The 24,464-nt window shown below is 34.5% G+C and overlaps 2 protein-coding genes across 4 annotated transcripts in view; both read left to right on the top strand.

Annotated features, from left to right (window-relative positions):
- tgm2b (transglutaminase 2b) overlaps window positions 1–24,464 on the top strand; it is a 120,144-nt gene that overhangs the window by 4,692 nt on the left and 90,988 nt on the right. For all 3 annotated transcript variants that reach the window (XM_061875402.1, XM_061875401.1, XM_061875400.1), the window contains exons 2-4: window positions 14,271–14,450; window positions 17,701–17,919; window positions 21,544–21,662. In XM_061875402.1, coding sequence (XP_061731386.1) covers window positions 14,271–14,450; window positions 17,701–17,919; window positions 21,544–21,662 — 518 coding nt within the window. The remainder of the gene's footprint in view (window positions 1–14,270; window positions 14,451–17,700; window positions 17,920–21,543; window positions 21,663–24,464) is intronic.
- Window positions 23,160–24,464, top strand: part of LOC133535510 (uncharacterized) — a 3,689-nt gene continuing 2,384 nt past the window's right edge. The window contains exon 1 of the mRNA XM_061875399.1: window positions 23,160–24,464. This exon is cut by the window's right edge and continues 2,384 nt beyond it. Coding sequence (XP_061731383.1) covers window positions 23,526–24,464 — 939 coding nt within the window. The 5' untranslated portion in view covers window positions 23,160–23,525.

Below are 24,464 nucleotides of genomic sequence, written 5' to 3'. Positions count from 1 at the left end.
AAGGACTCCACAGGAGTCCTTTGCCATGGGCAGGGCCGACCCTAAAAACACAACAAAATTGCAGTCCTGAAGAAGAAGGGACTCATAAAAAGTGACGAAAAATATTCTTACATTTTAGACAAACCAAAAATATTTTATTTTATTTTATTCATCATTGTAAAGCCATGTAGAAATATAAAGAAAACAATAACATTAATATTTGTGATTACATAGACGTTTTTGATCAAGTCAAAAGTGGCAAAAAATGTAAACAAAATCAAATATTGAGTTAACCTTAATTAAAAAAAAAGAAAAATGAATAAAAAAACATTAATGTAACAACCTGAAAAACACAACAAAATACCAGTCTTGAAGAAGAAGGGACTCATAAATAACTGATGAAAAATCTTCTTAAATTTTAGCCAAACCAAAAAATATTTAATTTTATTTAATTAGAAAGCGAAAGAAAAAAAAACCTTATGTAAAATAAGAAAAGGTCGTTCCAACTTTTAAAACAAATAGTGAAAGTAGTATAACATTTTTATTACATTTTTAAAAAAACAATGTGACAATCTGAAAACCACAACAGAATCCCAGTCCTGAAGAAGAAGGGACTCATAACAGATGAAAAATGTTCTTACATTTTAGACAAACCAAAATATATTTTATTTTATTTATTCCAACATTATAAAGCCACAAAGAAATATGAAGAAAACAATAACATTAATATTTGATGACATAGACGTTTTTGATCAAGTCAAAAGTGGAAAAAAAATCTTAAAGAAAATCAAATATTGAGTGAAATTTTATGAAAAAACAAACAAAAAACATTAATGTAACAATCTGAAAAACACAACAAAATTGCAGTCCTGAAGAAGAAGGGACTCATAAAAAGTGACGAAAAATATTCTTACATTTTAGACGAACCAAAAATATTTTATTTTATTTAATTCATCATTGTAAAGCCATGTAGAAATATAAAGAAAACAATAACATTAATATTTGTGATTACATAGACGTTTTTGATCATGTCAAAAGTGCAAAAAAAATCTAAACAAAATCAAATATTGAATTACATTTGATGAAAAAACAAAAACCATTAATGTAACAATCTGAAAACACAACAAAATCCCAGTCCTGAGCAAAGATGAAGGAAATATCACACTAGTATCTATGCGATACGGATACCACTCTTAATTACCAGCTCAGCGGCCTTGTGGTTAGAGTGTCTGCCCTGCGACTGGGAGGTTGTGAGTTCAAACCCCGGCCGAGGGAGCCATTACATTACCTCCCTGCTGCGATGACTTGGGAATGTGAAGAAATAATAATAATAAAAAAAAGTTAGAACTTTCTGCAGGGCTGGAACTTGGACTTGTAATAATAGCAGCAGAGCAGCTGAGGATTATACTGGACCCCCCCAAGCCCCCCCCTTGTTAAGCATTGCTATCTTTATGGAGTCCAGCATGCAAACACTGAGAAAAGGATTCCAACGGAGCCAGAGACAAATCCGATTAATCAGCAGCTAAAGATGAAGCATCTTTTCTTCTCACTGCCATAAATATCTGGATTGAATCATGGATGTAGTATCAATTACCAGACGAAACCATCGTTTTGAACGCCGACATAAATGCTCTAATACTTTCGCTCTTTGTTTTAAAAGTGGAATTGCCCTTGTTTTCATTTTACTTATCTTTTTTTTTTCTTTTGCTTTCTAATTAAATGAAATAAAATATTATTTGGTTTGTCTAAAATTGTCATTTTTTTCCAAATAATCTTAGTCCTATCACTGTATGAAATGTAACTTTAGAGTATTTATTTTTATTGTGAACAAAAGTTTTAGCAACTGTTATGTAAAGGAAAAGGGGTAGGATTAAATAATATCTGCTTCTTCCTACTCCTTTTCGAACATGTTGAAAATAGAAACTGGAAATTGTGATGTATCATGTTGTATGTGTGATGTATCATGTTGTATGTGTGATGTATCATGTTGTATGTGTGATGTATCATGTTGTATGTGTGATGTATCATGCTGTATGTGTGATGTATCATGCTGTATGTGTGATGTATCATGTTGTATGTGTGATGTATCATGTTGTATGTGTGATGTATCATGTTGTATGTGTGATGTATCATGTTGTATGTGTGATGTATCATGTTGTATGCATGCATGTGTGATGTATCATGTTGTATGCATGCATGTGTGATGTATCATGTTGTATGTGTGATGTATCATGTTGTATGCATGCATGTGTGATGTATCATGTTGTATGCATGCATGTGTGATGTATCATGTTGTATGTGTGATGTATCATGTTGTATGCATGCATGTGTGATGTATCATGTTGTATGCATGCATGTGTGATGTATCATGTTGTATTCATGCATATTCTAAATAAACTCAAAATGTAAGAACATTTTTCATCAGTTTTTATGAGTCCCTTCTTTTCCAGGACTGGGATTTTGTTGTTTTTCATATTGTTTTTAATTTTTTAAATTCTGCTTCATAAAATGTAACTCAATATTTGATTTTGTTGAGATTTTTTTTCACTTTGAAAAACTTCTATGCAATAACAAATATGTATGTTATTTTTTTCTTCATATTTATACATGTTGATTATGATTAAAGAGTAAGATTTTGTAATTCAGTGTTAATATTTGAATGGGCCCCGGGCCTCACTGTGGTGGAACATTTGGGCCCCAAGGTCCAAAAGGTTAAGAAGTGCTGTGTTATACAACACTAAAATGTATTTGTATGTATGTACATATATGTACATACATACATGCGATTTCAAATTACCGGTATTGAAATCAGCCTCCTCCATTTTGAAAATGAGAGGGAATGTGTCACTCATGATGTCACGAGTTTGACCCGGCGGTAATACTAAGCATGCGCTAATTACTTTGCGAAGCGAGTTTGACCCGGCAGTAATTCAAGGCAGGCACATACTATATGTCCTGCGGCAATTGAAGGAAATACTGTATATATGGAAAAGTTTCCAACTTTGAATATTTCTGGTATTTTGCAAAGTTTTCCATATATATATATATATATATATATATATATATATATATATATATATATATATATATGTATGTGTGTATGTGTGTATGTGTGTATGTGTGTGTGTATGTGTGTGTGTGTGTGTGTGTGTGTGTGTGGGAAAAACCACAAGACTTCTTCATCTCTACAGAACTGTTTCATGAGGGGTTCCCTCAATCATCAGGAGATTTTGATTGAGGGAACCCCTCATGAAACAGTTCTGTAGAGATGAAGTAGTCTTGTGATTTTTCCCACACCTACATATTGCGCTCTACCACAGTATCGAGCACTATTCTCTGGATAATCCAATCAAGACATATATGTGTGTGTGTGTGTGTGTGTGTGTGTGTGTGTGTTGTGTGTTTGTGTGTTTGTGTGTTTGTGTGTGTGTGTGTGTGTGTGTTTGTTTGTTTGTTTGTTTGTTTGTTTGTTTGTTTGTAAAAGTTTCCAACTTTGAATATTTCCGGTATTTTGCAAACTTTTCCATATATATATATATATACATGTGTGTGTGTATATATATATATATATACACATGTGTGTATATATATATATACATGTGTGTATATATATATATACACATGTGTGTATATATATATATACACATGTGTGTATATATATGTATATATATACATGTGTGTATATATATGTATATATATACATGTGTATATATATATGTATATATACATACATGTATATATATACACACATACATACATACATGTATGTATGTATATACACACATACTTACATACATGTATGTGTATATGTATGTATGTATGGAAAAGTTTCCAACTTTGAATATTTCCGGTATTTTGTAAACTTTTCTGTATGTATGTATGTATCTATGTATGTATGTATGTATGGAAAAGTTTCCAACTTTGAATATTTCTGGTATTTTGCAACCCTCATCACTAGTACCCTTCAGTGTAAAAAAAAAATGGACAAATCAAAAAAACAAACATGTTTGCGTTCCTGCATTATGAGGCTTTTACCTCCACAATTTAGCTTTGACTTGTGAGTCGCAGGTAAGCAGGATGTTGATGATGAGATGTGCTCCATGACGCCACCTGTGTTCCAGCAGTGGCTCCTTGCACAAAGCGTCCGATTGAAGACTTCTAATGGCATGGGTGTTCCTCACAGACAGGAAACATCACAGGCAGAGTTTGTTTTGCTTAAAGTTGACTGGGGGGTTTTTGGCCTTAAAGCTACAGGCGCGCGCTTGTTTGTTGTATTGCCTTATACGGCAAATTTAGACTGCCCAATTCCTCAGTGTGGCTCACATCCCACGGAGACGTGGGAGTCTGCGTATGCAAAGCCACTATCGGAGCAGATAATTGTGTCTGCTGGAGAGTTGCATCTATTTGATCTGGCTCTTGTTAGGAGCTAATCAACATGACCGCTCCTTTTAAATCAAGTGTGCAGACCCCCGCTGAGAGGATGGTGACTGCTTCCCATTTAAGCTTCTATATTTAGGTCAAGACTCCTTCATGTGGTATTCATCTTTGCAATTGTTCCCACACACTTTATATCATCTTACACATTGCTTTAGAACAGGGGTCACCAACCTTTTTGAAAGCAAGAGCTACTTCTTGGGTACTGATTCATGCCAAGGGCTACCAGTTTGATACACACTTAAATAAATTGCCAGAAATAGCCGATTTGCTCAGTTTACCTTTAATAAATAAATCTATATATATACATATATATATAAAAAAATGGGTATTTCTCTGTCATTCCGTCATACATTTTTTTTTCCTTTTACAGAAGGTTTTTTGTAGAGAATAAATGATGAAAAAAAACCCACTCAATTGAATGGTTTAAAAGAGGAAAAAAAAAAGAAAATTGAATTTTGAAACATAGTTTATCTTCAATTTCGACTCTTTAAAATTCAAAATTCAACCGAAAAAAAAATGGAGAGAAAAACTAGCTAATTCGAATCTTTTTGAAAAAAATCACAAAAAGAAGTTCTCCATCTTCTTCCGCTTATCCGAGGTCGGGTCGCGGGGGCAGCAGCCTAAGCAGGGAAACCCAGACTTCCCTCTCCCCAGCCACTTCGTCTAGCTCTTCCCGGGGGATCCCGAGGCGTTCCCAGGCTAGCCGGGAGACATAGTCTTCCCAACGTGTCCTGGGTCTACCCCGTGGCCTCCTACCGGTTGGACGTGCCCTAAACACCTCCCTAGGGAGGCGTTTGGGTGGCATCCGGACCAGATGCCCGAACCACCTCATCTGGCTCCTCTCCATGTGGAGGAGCAGCGGCTTTACTTTGAGTTCCTCCCGGATGGCAGAGCTTCTCACCCTATCTCTAAGGGAGAGACCCAAACTCATTTGGGCCGCTTGTACCCGTGATCTTATCCTTTCGGTCATGACCCAAAGCTCATGACCATAGGTGAGGATGGGAACGTAGATCGACCGGTAAATTGAGAGCTTTGCCTTCCGGCTCAGCTCCTTCTTCACCACAACGGATCGATACAACGTCCGCATTACTGAAGACGCCGCACCGATCCGCCTGTCGATCTCACGATCCACTCTTCCCTCACTCGTGAACAAGACTCCTAGGTACTTGAACTCCAAAACTTGGGGCAGGGTCTCCTCCCCAACCCGGAGATGGCATTCCACCCTTTTCCGGGCGAGAACCATGGACTCGGACTTGGAGGTGCTGATTCTCATTCCGGTCGCTTCACACTCGGCTGCGAACCGATCCAGTGAGAGCTGAAGATCCCGGCCAGATGAAGCCATCAGGACCACATCATCTGCAAAAAACAGAGACCTAATCCTGCGGTCACCAAACCGGAACCCCTCAACGCCTTGACTGCGCCTAGAATTTCTGTCCATAAAAGTTATGAACAGAATCGGTGACAAAGGACAGCCTTGGGGGAGTCCAACCCTCACTGGAAATGTGTCCGACTTACTGCCGGCAATGCGGACCAAGCTCTGGCACTGATCATACAGGGAGTGGACCGCCACAATAAGACAGTCCGATACCCCATACAGGACTTCCCGAGGGACACGGTCCAATGCCTTCTCCAAGTCCACAAAGCACATGTAGACTGGTTGGGCAAACTCCCATGCACCCTCAAGAACCCTGCCGAGAGTATAGAGCTGGTCCACAGTTCCAAGACCAGGACGAAAACCACACTGTTCCTCCTGAATCCGAGGTTGGACTATTCTCTCCAGTACACCTGAATAAACCTTACCGGGAAGGCTGAGGAGTGTGATCCCACGATAGTTGGAACACACCCTCCGGTCCCCCTTCTTAAAGAGAGGAACCACCACCCCGGTCTGCCAATCCAGAGGTACCGCCCCCGATGTCCACGCGATGCTGCAGAGTCTTGTCAACCAAGACAGCCCCCACAGAATTTATGGAACATCATTAGTCTTTTTTCCTGATTAAGAGTAATTTTAGAATTTTGATGAGATGTTTTAAAAAGGTTAAAATCCGATCTGCACTTTGTTAGAATATATAACAAAATGGACCAAGCTATATTTCTAACAAAGACAAATCATTATTTCTTCTAGATTTTCCAGAACAAAAATTTGAAAATAAATAAATTAAAAATACTTTGAAATAAGATTTAAATTAGATTTTCTAGATTTGCCAGAATATTTTTATTTTATTTTAATCATAAAAAGTTTGAAGAAATATTTCACAAATATTCTTTGTCGGAAAAAACAGAAGCTAAAATGAAGAATTAAATTAAAATGTATTTATTTTTCTTTACAAAAAAAAAAAAAATGCTTGAACATTGATTTAAATTGTCAGGAAAGAAGAGGAAGGAATTTAAAAGGTAAAAAGGTATATGTGTTTAAAAATCTTAAAATAATTTCTAAGGTTGTATTTTTTCTCTAAAATTTTCTTTCTGAAAGTTATAAGAAGCAAAGTAAAAAAATAAAGGTATTTATTTAAACAAGTGAAGACTAAATTCTTTAAAATATTTTCTTGGATTTTCAAATTCTATTTGAGTTTTGTCTCTCTTAGAATCAAAAATGTCGAGCAAAGCGAGACCAGCTTGCTAGTAAATAAATACAATTAAAAAAAAAAAATAGAGGCAGCTCACTGGTAAGTGCTGCTATTTGAGCTATTTTTAGAACAGGGCGACTCATCTGGTGCTTACGGGCGACCTGGTGCCCGCGTTGGTGACCCCTGGTTTAGACTTAGACAAGGGAAATATTCCCCCACTGTAGGTCAGTTAGAAAGGATGGAAAGGATCATGCACACACGGGTGAAAATACAAGTTTTTTTGGCAATGTGTTGCCTCCATTAAATTCTAAGTTCATGATAAAAAAAATAAAGTTTCTCAGTGTGAACATGAACTATCTGAATATAGACTGAAAATAGACTGTATTAAAATAGACAGTCTATTATACAGCATTATTCACATGTGAATAACATAAATCCAGTCTATTATACAGCATTATTCACATGTGAATAATATAAATACAGTCTATTATACAGCATTATTCACATGTGAATAACATAAATCCAGTCTATTATACAGCATTATTCACATGTGAATAATATAAATACAGTCTCTTATACAGCATTATTCACATGTGAATAATATAAATACAGTCTATTATACAGCATTATTCACATGGGAATAACATAAATACAGTCTATTATACAGCATTATTCACATGTGAATAATATAAATACAGTGTATTATACAGCATTATTCACATGTGAATAATATAAATACAGTCTATTATACAGCATTATTCACATGGGAATAACTTAAATACAGTCTATTATTCAGCATTATTCACATGTGAATAATATAAATACAGTCTATTATACAGCATTATTTACATGTGAATAACAGTCTATTATACAGCATTATTCACATGTGAATAACATAAATACAGTCTATTATACAGCATTATTCACATGTGAATAATATAAATACAGTCTATTATACAGCATTATTCACATGTGAATAATATAAATACAGTCTATTATACAGCATTATTCACATGGGAATAACTTAAATACAGTCTATTATTCAGCATTATTCACATGTGAATAATATAAATACAGTCTATTATACAGCATTATTCACATGTGAATAACAGTCTATTATACAGCATTATTCACATGTGAATAACATAAATACAGTCTATTATACAGCATTATTCACATGTGAATAATATAAATAGTCTATACATCATTATTCACATGTGAATTACATAAATACTGTCTATTATACAGCATTATTCACATGTGAATAACAGTCTATTATACAGCATTATTCACATGTGAATAATATAAATACAGTCTATTATACAGCATTATTCACATGGGAATAACATAAATACAGTCTATTATTCAGCATTATTCACATGTGAATAATATAAATACAGTGTATTATACAGCATTATTTACATGTGAATAACAGTCTATTATACAGCATTATTCACATGTGAATAACATAAATACAGTCTATTATACAGCATTATTCACATGTGAATAATATAAATACAGTTTATTATACAGCATTATTCACATGTGAATAATATAAATACAGTTTATTATACAGCATGTGAATAATGCTGTATATCTGGTCCAAGTGGCTGGGGAGAGGGAAGTTTAGGCTTCTCTGCTTAGGCTGCTGCCCCCGCGAACCCACCTTGGATGAATGGAAGAAGATGGATGGATGGATGGTTAATTCCTGTTAATTCCCATGGAAAGTTTCCAACTTTGAACATTCCTGGAATTTTGCAACCCTATCCATGACCGCGACTTCTGTTTTTTTTGATCAGCCGTTTTACTGCCATTTGGAAACAACTAAGAAATCAATCTTTTTGTGTAAATAACTCATTTTCCAAGGCATTTACCCGCAGCTTAGAGTCCGGTGCGCTCTAGGGTCCGCAAACTACGGTATTAGTGTTGAATGTAGGAGTTGACCGACCTGTTCTAGTGTTCGTGGTGCAAATGATTGAAGGCGGTGTCAGGGCCGAATACATATTTGCCGTGATAAATAGTGTTGTCACCCTGAAAGCATTTACTCCGATTTTGTTGCACTGCCATGTGTGCAATTACAGGAACACATGCAAGTGGTGAAGAAATCCCCGAGTCCCAGAGCCCCGCGGGCTTCAGTTAAAGCAGCAGGAAGTCATCCTGACTCTCGCCGCGTTTACTTTGTGACCTCATGCTTGTTTGCGGCCGCTAAGACCGACCTTCCGTCATGTCGGGAATGTGAGGCCTTCTGACAGGAGACGAGCGTTAAATACTCTCGGAGAGAAGGAGCGGCTTTGTGGGGAAATAACTCTTCTCCACCTTCCTGTCTGAAAGAGTCATCCTACAGGAAGGTGATTTATTGTTGTGTTAGGGAGCTTTGGAAAGTCCCAACACCTCATTTATGAGGTAATGTGGTTAAAAAAATGACAAATGATCCATTGCGAAAATTTTGATGGTTCTGCTATCTGTGCCCCAGACCGCTGGCAAACGCCGCCATACTTTTAAGATGGTTCCGAGTGTCCGAATCTGAGCATTTTAGGTGTAACTGTGCAAAATGAGCCACGGAGCTAGCCTAAAACATCAGCATGCGCATATTGAAATGCTAACACCTAGCATGTGTGATTACGATTGCATGTAACAGTTAGGTTGTGTCACATTTCGAGTAACATGGCTGTAGTACGCCGTATGGCTGTGGAAATAGAGAAAAAAGTATATAATTCGATGAAAATGTTAGCATATGTAAGCTAGTTTGCCAGCATGCATGACATTTTAGCATGCTAGCAAGCTAAAGTTAGCATGATCTCAGTTAGCATGTGTCACATACCAAGTTATATGACTGTAAGGTGTATGGCTATCGAAAGAGAACATTTTTTTAAAGTTACGTAAAAAGTTAGCATGTTAATGTTAGTATGCTAACAGTTAAGTGTCACATACCAAGTTATATGACCCTGGGGTAAGCACTTGCAAAATTAGCTCAAAAAAGCTAGCGCTATAATCGAAGCATGCTAACGTAAACATGCTAACAGTTAGCATGTTTCACATACTGTAAGTTGTATGAATGAAAAAGTTAGCATGTGTAAGTTAGCTTGCCATTGTTTGCATGCAAGCAGTTGACAAGTTTCACATACCGAGTTATATAACTCTGTGGTAAACGGTTGCAAAACTAGCTGAAAAAGTTTAAAATCAGATTAAAAATTAGCAAGCAGGAGTTAGCGTGCCAGCATGCAAACAGTTAACAAGCGTCACATACAAGTTATATGATTCTGGGGTAAATGGTTGCAAAAATAGCTGGAAAAAGGTAGCATGCTAAGACTAGCAGTTAAGCTTGCTAGCATGCTAAGACTAGCATGCTAGCAAGCTAAAGCTAGCATGTTATCAGTTAGCATGTGTCACATACCAAGTTATATGACTGTAAGGTGTATGGCTATCGAAAGAGAACATTTTTTTAAAGTTACCTAAAAAGTTAGCATGTTAATGTTAGTATGCTAACAGTTAAGTGTCACATACCAAGTTATATGACCCTGGGGTAAGCGGTTGCAAAATTAGCTCAAAAAAGGTAGCGCTTTAATCAAAGCATGCTAACGTAAACATGCTAACAGTTAGCATGTTTTACATACTGTAATTTGTATGGATGAAAAAGTTAGCATGCGTAAGTTAGCTGGCCAGCATGCCATCGTTTGCATGCAAACAGTTGACAAGTTTCACATACCAAGTTATACAACTCTGTGGTAAACGGTTGCAAAACTAGCTGAAAAAGTGTAAAATTAGATTAAAAAGTTAGCATGCGTAAGTTAGCTTGCCAGCATGCAAACAGTTAAAAAGCGTCACATACAAGTTATATGATTCTCGGGTAAATGGTTGCAAAAATAGCTGGAAAAAGGTACCATGCTAAGACTAGCATGCTATCAGTTAGCATGTGTCACATACCAAGTTATATGACTGTAAGGTGTATGGATGTCTAAAGTAAAAAAAACCGTAAAAGTTAGCTAAAAAATTTAGCATGTTAATGTTGGTATGCTAGCATGCTAATGTAAGCATGTCACGGGGAAGACCCAGGACACGTTGGGAAGACTATGTCTCCTGGCTGGCCTGGGAACGCCTCGGGATCCCCAGGGAAGAGCTAGACGAAGTGGCTGGGGAGAGGGAAGTCTGGGTTTCCCTGCTTAGGTTGTTGCCCCCGTGACCCGACCTCCGATAAGCGGAAGAAGATGGATGGATGGATGTATTTATTATTATTATTATTAGTATTTTTTTTTAATTGTTCAAGAATCGTTTACAAATAAAAATCGTGATAATCACAAAATAATTTTTTAAATTTATTTTTTAATTAAGAATTGTTACAAATAAAGATTGTGATTAATCAGAAAAGTGTTTTAAAAAAAAAAAAATTATTAAGAATTGTTACATATAAAAATCGTGATCAATCAGAAAATCTATGTTTCAATTTTTTTTTAACCGACTAAGAATTGTTACAAATAAAAATTGTGATTTACCTGGAATATCGATTTTTAATGTACATTTTTTTATTCAAACGGTTAATAATTATGAAAAAAAATGTGATTAATCAGAAAATCTTTTTTTTTTAATCGATTAAGAATCATTACTAATAAGAATCGCGACCAATCAGAAAATGTTTTAATTATTATTATTATTATTATTTAAAAAAATGTTTTAATTGTTTGAGAATCCTTTACAAATAAAAATTGTGATCATCACAACATTTTTAAATTTATTTTTTAATTAAGAATTCCTACAAATGAAGAATAAAAAGTGTTTTAAAAAAAAATTGATTAAGACTTGTTACATATAAAAATCATGATCAATCAGAAAATCTATGTTTCAATTTTTTTTTAATCGACTAAGAATTGTTACAAATAAAAATTGTGATTTACCTGGAATATCGATTTTTAATGTACATTTTTTTATTCAAACTGTTAATAATTATGAAAAAAAAATGTGATTAATCAGAAAATCTTTTTTTTTTTAATCGATTTAAGAATCATTACTCATAAGAATCGCGATTAATCGGAAAATGTATTTATTATTATTATTATTTTTTTTAAATATTGTTTAAGAATCGTTTACAAATAAAAACCGTGATAATCACAAAATATTTTTTTCTATTTGTTTTTAATTAATTGTTACAAATAAAGATTGTGATTAATCAGAAAAGTGTTTTTTTTTTTTTTAATTGTTTAAGACTTGTTACATATAAAAATCGTGATCAATCAGAAAATCTATGTTTACATTTTTTTTAATCAACTAAGAATTGTTACAAATAAAAATTGTGATTTACCTGGAATATCGATTTTTAATGTACATTTTTTTATTCAAACGGTTAATAATTATGAAAAAAAATGTGATTAATCAGAAAATCTTTTTTTTTTAAATCGATTTAAGAATCATTACTAATAAGAATCGCGATCAATCGGAAAATGTATTTATTATTAGTATTATTAAAAAATGTTTTTAATTGTTTGAGAATCGTTTACAAATAAAAATCGTGATAATCACAAAAAAATTGTATTTATTTTTTAATTAAGAATTGCTTCAAATGAAGAATAAAGATTGTGATTAATCAGAAAAGTGTTTTTTAAAAAAAAAATTGATTAAGAATTGTTACATATAAAAATCGTGATCAATCAGAAAATCTATGTTTCAATTTTTTTTTAATCGACTAAGAATTGTTACAAATAAAAATTGTGATTTACCTGGAATATCTATTTTTAAATGTACATTTTTTTATTCAAACGGTTAATAATTATGAAAAAAAAAATGTGATTAATCAGAAAATCTTTTTTTTTAAAATCGATTCAAGAATCATTACTAATAAGAATCGCGATCATTCGGAAAATGTATTTATTATTATTATTATTTTAATTTTTTTTTAATTGTTTGAGAATCGTTTAAAAATAAAAATCGTGATGATCACAAAAAAAATTTTAAATTTATTTTTTAGTTAAGAATTAATACAAAAAAAGATTGTGATTAATCAGAAAAGTGTTTTTTTTTTAAATTGATTAAGAATTGTTACATATAAAAATCATGATCAATCAGAAAATCTGTTTTAATTTTTTTTAATCGGCTAAGAATTGTTACAAATAAAAATTGTGATTTACCTGGAATATCGATTTTTAATATACATTTTTTTATTCAATCAGTTAATAATTGTTATGAAAAACATTTTTGATTAATCGGAAAATCTTTTTTTTTTTAATCGATTAAGAATCATTACTAATAAGAATCGCGATTAATCGGAAAATGTATTTATTATTATTATTATTTTTTTTAAATATTGTTTAAGAATCGTTTACAAATAAAAATCGTGATAATCACAACATTTTTTTGTTTATTTGTTTTTATTTAATTGTTACAAATAAAGATTGGGATTAAACAGAAAAGTGTTTTTTTTTTTTTAAATTGTTTAAGACTTGTTACATATAAAAATCGTGATCAATCATAAAATCTATGTTTCAATTTTTTTTCAATCGACTAAGAATTGTTACAAATAAAAATTGTGATTTACCTGGAATATCGATTTTTGATGTACATTTTTTTATTCAATCGGTTAACAATCGGGCGGCATAGCTCGGTTGGTAGAGCGGCCGTGCCAGCAACTTGAGGGTTGCAGGTTCGATTCCCGCTTCCGCCATCCTAGTCACTGCCGTTGTGTCCTTGGGCAAGACACTTTACCCACCTGCTCCCAGTGCCACCCACACTGCTTTAAATGTAAAGCGCTTTGAGTCACTAGAGAAAAGCGCAAAATAAATATAATTCACCAATTGTTATGAAAAAAAAATGCGATTAATCGGAAAATATTTTTTTTTTTTGTAATCGATTTAAGAATCATTACTAATAAGAATCGCGATCAATCGGAAAATGTATTTATTATTATTTGAAATTTTTTTTTAATTGTTTGAGAATCCTTTACAAATAATCGTGATCATCACAAAATTTTTTAATTTATTTTTTAATTAAGAATTGTGACAAATGAAGAATAAAGATTGTGATTAATCAGAAAAGTGTTTTTAAAAAAAAAATGAAGAATTGTTACATATAAAAATCGTGATCAATCATAAAATCTATGTTTCAATTTTTTTTTAATCGACTAAGAATTGTTACAAATAAAAATTGTGATTTACCTGGAATATCGATTTTTTAATGTCGGAATCGAACCTGCAACCCCCAAGTTGCTGGCACGGCCACTCTACCAACCGAGCTATTCCGCCCGCGTTCAATCGGAAAACCTTTTTTTTTGTTTTGTGACCCCCCAAATGTGTTTATATTTCCAAGCTCTGGACATCGCTGGCCTGGACTTGGAGTGCGAGTTGAACAACACGGAGCATTACAGCGATCTCAACGGTGTGGAGCGCCTGATCGTGAGGAGAGGCCAGCCCTTCACCATCAGCCTGCACCTGCGCTCAGGTCGATTCCAGCCTGGACTCAGCACTCTGGACTGCATCGCACAGACAGGTGAGTCCAACTTAGGTCTCAATCAACCTCTTTTCTCCTCGAGGCTTCTTTACTTCACACGCTTATGAGCAACTCATTTCTTAGCCGTTTTTTGACCGAGGCCGACACCTGCGTGATGTCCCTGGAAGGGGAAGTGAGCCCACATGGCCGTGTCCTGTTTGGATGTCGGTGGAATGCCGGACACTCCCCCGTGCTGACACTCTGTTGTCATTTCTCAGACGGAATGGAGAGGGAAAAGGAGACATGGTGCTGATGGAAAAGGGGAAGAGGAACAATGGCTTTTTGTCTGAGGTGCACTGTGGGATGCTCTGTTATTCCTTCCACGCCTCACTTCAAAAATGTCATGTTTCAAGTCCTCCTGGCCGCCGCACATATTAGCGGGTCTCATGCCGAGGGAGATAAGGCCAACAAACGCAGCAGTTTAAGCAGGAAGTCTTCTTTGCCAAGGAAATGGCGTGCAATTACTGATAGCACTATCTGCCATTTAAGGTTAAGTACATTTTAATGGCTTTAAGGGGGACCTCGGGTGCTTTCCACAGGACCTCATGCCTTGTTTTTCAGAGGTCCTTCAGGGTTGTCACCTTTTAGTGTTCCAAAACGAACGCTACTTTAAAAACACGCCATTAACGGCTTTATTTTGCAGAAAATGTGACGTTTGCAGTGACATAATTGTGTCATAGAATAGAATAGAAAGTACTTTATTGATCCCTGGGGGAAATTCAGCACTAAAATTTGCTCACAATAGACAATAAATACTTGGGTATTTTTTGTGTGTGAATAATATAAATACACTCTATTATACGGCATTGTCCACATGTGAAAAATATAAATAAAGTCTATTATACTGAATTATTCACATGTGAATAATGCTGTATAATAGAGTGTATTTATATCATTCACATGTGAATAATTCAGTATAATAGACTGTATTTATATTATTCACATGTGAATAATGTTGTATAACAGACTGTATTTATATTATTCACATGTGGATAATGCTGTATAATAGACTGTATTTATATTATTCACATGTGAATAATGCTGTATAATAGACTGTATTTATATTATTCACATGTGAATAATGTTGTATAACAGACTGTATTTATATTATTCACATGTGAATAATGCTGTATAACAGACTGTGTTTATATTATTCACATGTGAATAATGCTGTATAACAGACTGTATTTATATTATTCACATGTGAATAATGCAGTATAATAGACTGTATTTATGTTATTCATATATAAATAATGCCGTATAATAGACTTATTTATGTTATTCACACGTGAATAATGTTGTATAATAGACTGTATTTATATTATTCACATGTGAATAATGTTGTATAACAGACTATTTATATTATTCACATGTGAATAATGTTGTATAATAGACTGTATTTATATTATTCACATGTGAATAATGTTGTATAACAGACTATTTATATTATTCACATGTGAATAATGCTGTATAACAAACTGTATTTATATTATTCACATGTGAATAATGCTGTATAATAGACTGTATTTATGTAATTCACATGTGAATAATGATGTATAATAGACTGTATTTATATTATTCCCATGTGAATAATGCTGTATAATAGACTGTTATTCCCATGTGAATAATGCTGTATAATAGACTGTTATTCACATGTGAATAATGCTGTATAGACTATATTATTCACATGTGAATAATGTTGTATAACAGACTGTATTTATATTATTCACATGTGAATAATGCTGTATAACAGACTGTATTTATATTATTCACATGTGAATAATGCTGTATAATAGACTATTTATATTATTCACATGTGAATAATGCTATATAATTGACTGTATTTATGTTATTCACATGTGAATAACATAAATACAGTGAATAATGTGAATAATGCTGTATAATCCATGTGAATAATGCTGTATAATAGACTGCATTTGTTATTCACATGTGAATAACATAAATACTATTGTATTTATGTTATGCTAACATGTTATTCACAGTCTATTATACATCATTATTCACGTGACTAATATAAATACAGTCTATTATTCAGCATTATTCATATTAAAATAACATAAATACAGTCTATTATTCAGCATTATTCATATTAAAATAACACAAATACAGTTTATTATACAGCATTATTCACATGTGAATAATGCTGTATAATAGACTGTATTTATGTTATTCAAATGTGAATAACATAAATACAGTCTACTATACAGCATTATTCACATGGATTATCCAGCATTTTTCACATTATTCACTGTATTTATGTTAAAATAACATAAATACAGTCTATTATTCAGCATTATTCATATTAAAATAACACAAATACAGTCTATTATACAGCATTATTCACATGTGAATAATGCTGTATAATAGACTGTATATTATTTACATGTGAATAATGCTGTATAATAAACTGTATATTATTCACATGTGAATAATGCTGTATAATAGACTGTATTTATGTTATTCAAATGTGAATAACATAAATACAGTCTACTATACAGCATTATTCACATGGATTATCCAGCATTTTTCACATTATTCACTGTATTTATGTTAAAATAACATAAATACAGTCTATTATTCAGCATTATTCATATTAAAATAACACAAATACAGTCTATTATACAGCATTATTCACACGTGAATAATGCTGTATAATAGACTGTATTTATACTGTTGCAGGCGTCCAATTCCAAATGAGCTAATATTTTCCAGAAATAACAAAGTTTACCAGTCCTGAAGTTAATGATCTTGTCTTTGCAGTCTATTCAATTAAATATAAGTTGAAAAGGATTTGCAAATCATCGTATTCTGTTTTTTATTTAGCTTCTACACAACGTGACAACTTCACTGCTTTTGGGGTTTGTCGTATCTGATGCAGAAAATGAGGAAAAATGCACATTTTTGTCCGTGGAATACCAAAAGTATTCCACAGACGTGCCAGGGTAAGCACTGACCTGGATTCCGTGATCCCCCTTAGTTTGCTTTGTGGGCAGAACTAAGGGAAGGAGAAGGTCTTCTGGACTGACCTAAGGTGATAGGTTAGCTCATTTACCAGAAGACGATGTGAATGTGAGCCATTTAAGGCCACACGAGTCCTAAGTCATCCGGATCGCAATTCAGGTCTGGTTCCCTGGTCGAGTACTCCAAGAGACTCAAACGGAACGTGGTGACTTTACTTTGACCGAAGTTCTCCTGAGGTCTGTTAAATAAATGTTAACCACTGTTCCAGGTCCCCAACCTTCTGAGCAGTACGGCACCCGGGCGTCCTTCGGTCTGTCTGCCGGCGTGGATACTTCCCGCTGGAGTGCGGCCGTCATCAGCCCCCCCGGGGACACGCTGGCCCTGTCCATCTGCGCCGCCCCCGACGCACCCATAGGACGCTACACCCTCTACCTGGGGACCTCGGCACAGTTTGACTTGGTCTTGCTCTTCAACCCCTGGTGCTCAGGTGGGTCAACGCAACACGCCTCCACTTGACCACGGCGATACCAACACCACTGCATGTATGATATCACCAATCTTGGTCTACAGTAGGGAAGGGATTCCTAAGTCCGGGGGTGTGACCCAGCTCACCCAAATGGTTATTATTATGACCCCCCAGGGGCCAAACATGAGTGAAGAGAATGAGATGTATATGCGTCACTGATGAGAGTATTTGGCAAGCGCCGCTTTGTCCTACTGATTCCGGCGGTCCTTGAACTCACCGTAGTTGTGTGTACTCTTGACGCAATGGTTTGTTTCATGTACAACTTTTCTCCGACACTGCCACGGAAATATGTCTTTTATGCCACTCCTTAGTTTGATGTTGTCCACAGAATGTTTTATGAATGCACAAAGGTGAGTTTTGTTGATTTTGTAGCGAATATAGACACTTACTTCATGTGTGCTCTTCATTATAGCATAAGACTTTTAAAGCCATTTTGATAGTAGGCTAATATAGACACTTACATCATGTGTTGTCTTCATTATAACAATTATATAAGACTTAAAGTCATGTTGATAGTAGGCTAATATACTGTAGACACTTACATCATGTGTTGCCTTCATTATAACACTTATATAAGACTTTTAAAGTCAATTTAATAGTAGGTTAATAGACACTTACATCATGTGTTGTCTTTATCATAACACTTATATACAACTTTTAAAGTCATTTTGATAGTAGGCTAATATAGACACTTACATCATGTGTTGTCTTCAGTATAACACTTATATAATACTTTTAAAGTCATTTTGATAGTAGGCTAATATAGACACTTACATCATGTGTTGTCTTCATTATAACACTTATATAAGACTTTTAAAGTCATTTTGATAGTAGGCTAATATAGACACTTACATCATGTGTTGTCTTCAGTATAACACTTATATAATACTTTTAAAGTCATTTTGATAGTAGGCTAATATAGACACTTACATCATGTGTTGTCTTCAGTATAACACTTATATAATACTTTTAAAGTCATTTTGATAGTAGGCTAATATAGACACTTACATCATGTGTTGTCTTCATTATAAAACTTATATAAGACTTTTAAAGTCATTTTGATAGTAGGCTAATATAGACACTTACATCATGTGTTGCCTTCATTATAACACGTATACAAGACTTTTAAAGTCATTTTGATAGTAGGCTAATGTAGACACTTGCATCATGTGTTGCCTTCATTATAACAGTTATATAAGACTTAAAGTCATTTTGATAGTAGGCTAATGTAGACACTTACACCATGTGTTGCCTTCATTATAACACTTATATAAGACTTTTAAAGTCATTTTGATAGTAGGTTAATAGACACTTACATCATGTGTTGTCTTTATCATAACACTTATATACAACTTTTAAAGTCATTTTGATAGTAGGCTAATATAGACACTTACATCATGTGTTGTCTTCAGTATAACACTTATATAATACTTTTAAAGTCATATTGATAGTAGGCTAATATAGACACTTACATCATGTGTTGTCTTCATTATAACACTTATATAAGACTTTTAAAGTCATTTTGATAGTAGGCTAATATAGACACTTACATCATGTGTTGTCTTCATTATAACACTTATATAAGACTTTTAAAGTCATTTTGATAGTAGGCTAATATAGACACTTACATCATGTGTTGCCTTCATTATAACACGTATACAAGACTTTTAAAGTCATTTTGATAGTAGGCTAATGTAGACACTTGCATCATGTGTTGCCTTCATTATAACACAGTTATATAAGACTTAAAGTCATTTTGATAGTAGGCTAATGTAGACACTTACACCATGTGTTGCCTTCATTATAACACTTATATAAGAATTTTAAAGTCATTTTGATAGTAGGTTTATATAGACACTTACATCATGTGTTGTCTTCATTATAACACTTACATAATACTTTTAAAGTCATTTTGATAGTAGGCTAATGTAGACACTTACATCATGTGTTGCCTTCATCATAACACTTATATAAGACTTTTAAAGTCATTTTAATAGTAGGTTAATGTAGACACTTACATCATGTGTTGCCTTCATTATAACACGTATATAAGACTTTTAAAGTCATTTTGATAGTAGGCTAATATAGACACTTACATCATGTGTTGTCTTCATTATAACACTTACATAATACTTTTAAAGTCATTTTAATAGTAGGTTAATAGACACTTACATCATGTGTTGTCTTCATTCTAACACTTATATAATACTTTTAAAGTAATTTTGATAGTAGGCTAATATAGACACTTACATCATGTGTTGTCTTCATTATAACACTTATATAAGACTTTTAAAGTCATTTTGATAGTAGGCTAATATAGACACATCATGTGTTGCCTTCATTATAACACTTATATAAGACTTTTAAAGTCATTTTGATAGTAGGCTAATATAGACACTTACGTCATGTGTTGTCTTCATTATAACACATATATAAGACTTTTAAAGCCATTTTGATAGTAGGCTAATATAGACACTTACATCATGTGTTGTCTTCATTATAACACTTATATAACACTTTTAAAGTCATTTTGATAGTAGGCTAATATAGACACTTACATCATGTGTTGTCTTCATTCTAACACTTATAAAGACTTTTAAAGTCATTTTGATAGTAGGCTAATATAGACACTTACATCATGTGTTGTCTTCATTATAACACTTATATAAGACTTAAAGTCATTTTGATAGTAGGCTAATATACTGTAGACACTTACATCATGTGTTGCCTTCATCATAACACTTATATACAACTTTTAAAGTCATTTTGATAGTAGGCTAATATAGCTAAAATAGACACTAACATCATGTGTTGTCTTCATTCTAACACTTATATAATACTTTTAAAGTAATTTTGATAGTAGGCTAATATAGACACTTACATCATGTGTTGCCTTCATTATAACACTTATATAAGACTTTTAAAGTCATTTTGATAGTAGGCTAATATAGACACTTACGTCATGTGTTGTCTTCATTATAACACATATATAAGACTTTTAAAGTCATTTTGATAGTAGGCTAATATAGACACTTACGTCATGTGTTGTCTTCATTATAACACATATATAAGACTTTTAAAGCCATTTTGATAGTAGGCTAATATAGACACTTACATCATGTGTTGTCTTCATTATAACACTTATATAAGACTTTTAAAGTCATTTTAATAGTAGGTTAATAGACACTTACATCATGTGTTGTCTTCATCATAACACTTATATAATACTTTTAAAGTCATTTTGATAGTAGGCTAATATAGACACTTACATCATGTGTTGTCTTCATTATAACACTTATATAAGACTTTTAAAGTCATTTTGATAGTAGGCTAATATAGCTAATATAGACACTTACATCATGTGTTGTCTTCAGTATAACAGATTTCAATTTGTGCGGCTCCAGACAGATATGTGTAACGTATTGTTGGTCCAATGTGGTCCTTTCAACATTTTGGATTGGCGACCTCTGCTTTAGTTCTACAAAGTAAATCCGGTATTTGGTTATAGCATTTGTGGAACTTGACAGCTCAAAGCGCGTTGAAACGGGTTGTTTTGTTTTATTGTTTGTTGTTTGTGGGCCACAGGGGACGCTGTATACATGGAAAAGAAGGAGGACTTGGAAGAATATGTCTTGTCTCAGGATGGAATCATCTTTCGAGGCAACGCCAAACATCCCATATTGACTCCATGGAACTTTGGCCAGGTACCACCGGCAAAGCACCAACTTACTTCACATTAGGCTTGCAATATTTGGTACTGGTACTGGTACCAAAACATTTTTTTTGATACTTTTCTAAATAAAGGGGACTCTTTATTTGAACAAAAAATGTTAGTGTGCATAAAACATATGTTTATTATTTTCATTTAGTCCTTCAATAAAATGTTGAACATACTAGACAACTTGTCTTTTAGTAGTAAGTAAACAAACAAAGACTCCTAGTTAGTCTGCAGTAACATATTGTGTCATTTATATACCTATTATTTTATACACATTATGAGGGACAAACTGTAAAATTGGAAATATTAATCTACTTGTTCATTTACTGTTAATATCTGCTTATTTTCTGTTTTAACATGTTCTATCTACACTTCTGTTAAAATGTAATAATCACTTATTCTTCTCTTCTTTGATACTCGACATTAGTTTTGGAAGATACCACACATTTAGATATCGATCCGATACCAAGTCGTTACAGGATCATACAATAAAATATAATACCTAATAAACCAATAATAATATGATTTAAGAAATACTGATGTAAAGGGTAGGTGTCGCGCTGTTTTCTGTTTGAACATGTTCTATCTACACTTCTGTTAAAATGTATTACTCACTTATTCTTTTCTTCTTTGATACTCGACATTAGTTTTGGAAGATACCACACGTTTAGATATCGATCCGATTCCAAGTAGTTACAGGATCATACGTTGGTCATATTCAAAGTTGTCGTGTCATTTTTACTGAATTTATGAATATAATATGAATTAAAAGAAAAAAATATTTTGTGACGATTAAAAAAAAAAAAAAATCGATGTAATCATAGTAGTATCAACTAGATGCGCTCCTGTACTTGGTATCATTACAGTGGATGTCAGGTGTGGATCCACCCTTGGCGTTTGTTTACATTGTGACACCGGTGAGCTAATATATCCTCCTACGGTGTGTAGTGAAGCATGTTCAGCTATTCCTCCTCCTCCAGTGATAATGACACTTGGAAGAAACTTACTTTATTTGTCGCCATGTCTTAAAGCACCTCTTCAGGGTTATAACTTCACCTTTACCTTTTACTTTTTACAACAAAATGCGTCCCTTCTCCCTTTTCTGTCTACATGCTGTGTCTGCTGGTAAGTACTCTGTGCGTGTGCGCTGCCGAACATGCTCCTCTGCTCTCGTAAAACCAGCGATGTTTAAAAAAACATAAAAATATACATATATATGTGTGTGTGTGTATATATATATATATATATGTGTATATGTATATGTATATGTGTATATGTATATGTATGTATATGTATATGTATATATATGTATATGTATATATATATATGTATATGTATATATATATGTATGTATATATATATGTATATATATATGTATGTATGTATATATATATATGTATGTATAAGGGCAGTAGCGCTACGTGGACACAGGCTGGGGCCTGATCAACCCCGGCTGGGTCGCCTAGGGGAGGGGGGCTGATTGTTGAAAGACCCGAAACCCCCTGTGATCCTAGGTTACATCACTGAGGATGTGTCCAGTTGCACCATTGGTGTATTTAAAAAGTTGCTTTTCTGGGACAACCAGTGACTACCAGGAACAGTCTGGTTGACCACCAAGTATAGATTGGTGACAGCTGGAGAGACAGCGGACAGCCCGGAAAGACGGCACCGGGGCAGTGAGGGGTAGCATCCCGAGCTGCACCTTCTGAGAGGAAGGAACCCACAACAAGCTACGAATCGACCTACAGGAAATATACCCCCAGGGATTCCCGAGAGGGGGGGCGGAAGAGAATCCCACTGGACGGATCAAAGGTTGACGACACATGGCAATGGTAACACGACGACGACTATGGAATGCATATGTGGGAAGGTATGCAAGAACCGACATGGCCTGCGGATCCACCAGGCCAGGATGAAGTGTATGCAGAAGGTGGTAGAATCACAGCGCACAGGAACTACGCCTGGTGAGACGCAGGAGGAGCCAGGCCCGGAGTCACCCCACAGTGCCCGGAGCCTCCAGGTGATGCAACCACCAGAAGCACACAGGACATCAGAACATCGTCGGGTAAAGTGGCCCCAAGCTAGCAAGGAGAAAGAGTGGCTCCAGTTTGATGAAGATGCTGATACCATCTTGGAAACAACAGCCAAAGGGGACGCTGATCGACGCCTCAAGACGATGACCACGATCATCATCAGCCTCGCTGCAGAGAGGTTTGGACTTGAGGAGAAGCGGGCAGCGAAGCCCCCCTACATCATGAACAATAGAGCGAGTAAAATCCATCAGCTCAGGCAGGAACTGAAGTGTTTAAGACAGCAGTTCAAGGTTGCACGTGAAGAGGATAGGGGGCCTCTTGCGGAACTACGTTGTATAATCCGCAAGAAGCTAATAACCTTGAGGAGAGCGGAGTGGCATAGGAGGAGGAGGAAGGAAAGGTCCAGGAGGAGAGCTGCCTTTCTGGCGAATCCCTTTGGAGTCACAAAACAGCTGCTAGGACAGAAGCGAAGCGGTAGACTGGCCTGCTCCAAAGCTGAGGTCGACCACCACCTCAAGCAAATTTACAGCGATGGATGCAGAGAACAAGACCTAGGCCCCTGCAGGTCCTTGATCAATCCACCAACACCAACGCTTGACTTCGATGGGAAAGAGCCCGGCTGGAAGGAAATCCAGGAGGTGGTCCGCAGGGCAAGGACGAGCTCAGCTCCAGGGCCCAGTGGAGTACCTTATAAGGTCTATAAGAACTGTCCAAGACTACTCCACAGACTCTGGAGAATCTTGAAGGTGATCTGG

The sequence above is a fragment of the Nerophis ophidion genome, linkage group LG16 (genome assembly GCF_033978795.1).
Source record: "Nerophis ophidion isolate RoL-2023_Sa linkage group LG16, RoL_Noph_v1.0, whole genome shotgun sequence".
Taxonomy (NCBI): Eukaryota; Metazoa; Chordata; class Actinopteri; order Syngnathiformes; family Syngnathidae; genus Nerophis; species Nerophis ophidion.
The sequence above is the reverse complement of the archived record's forward strand: the minus strand, read 5'-3'. Positions and strand labels throughout refer to the sequence as shown.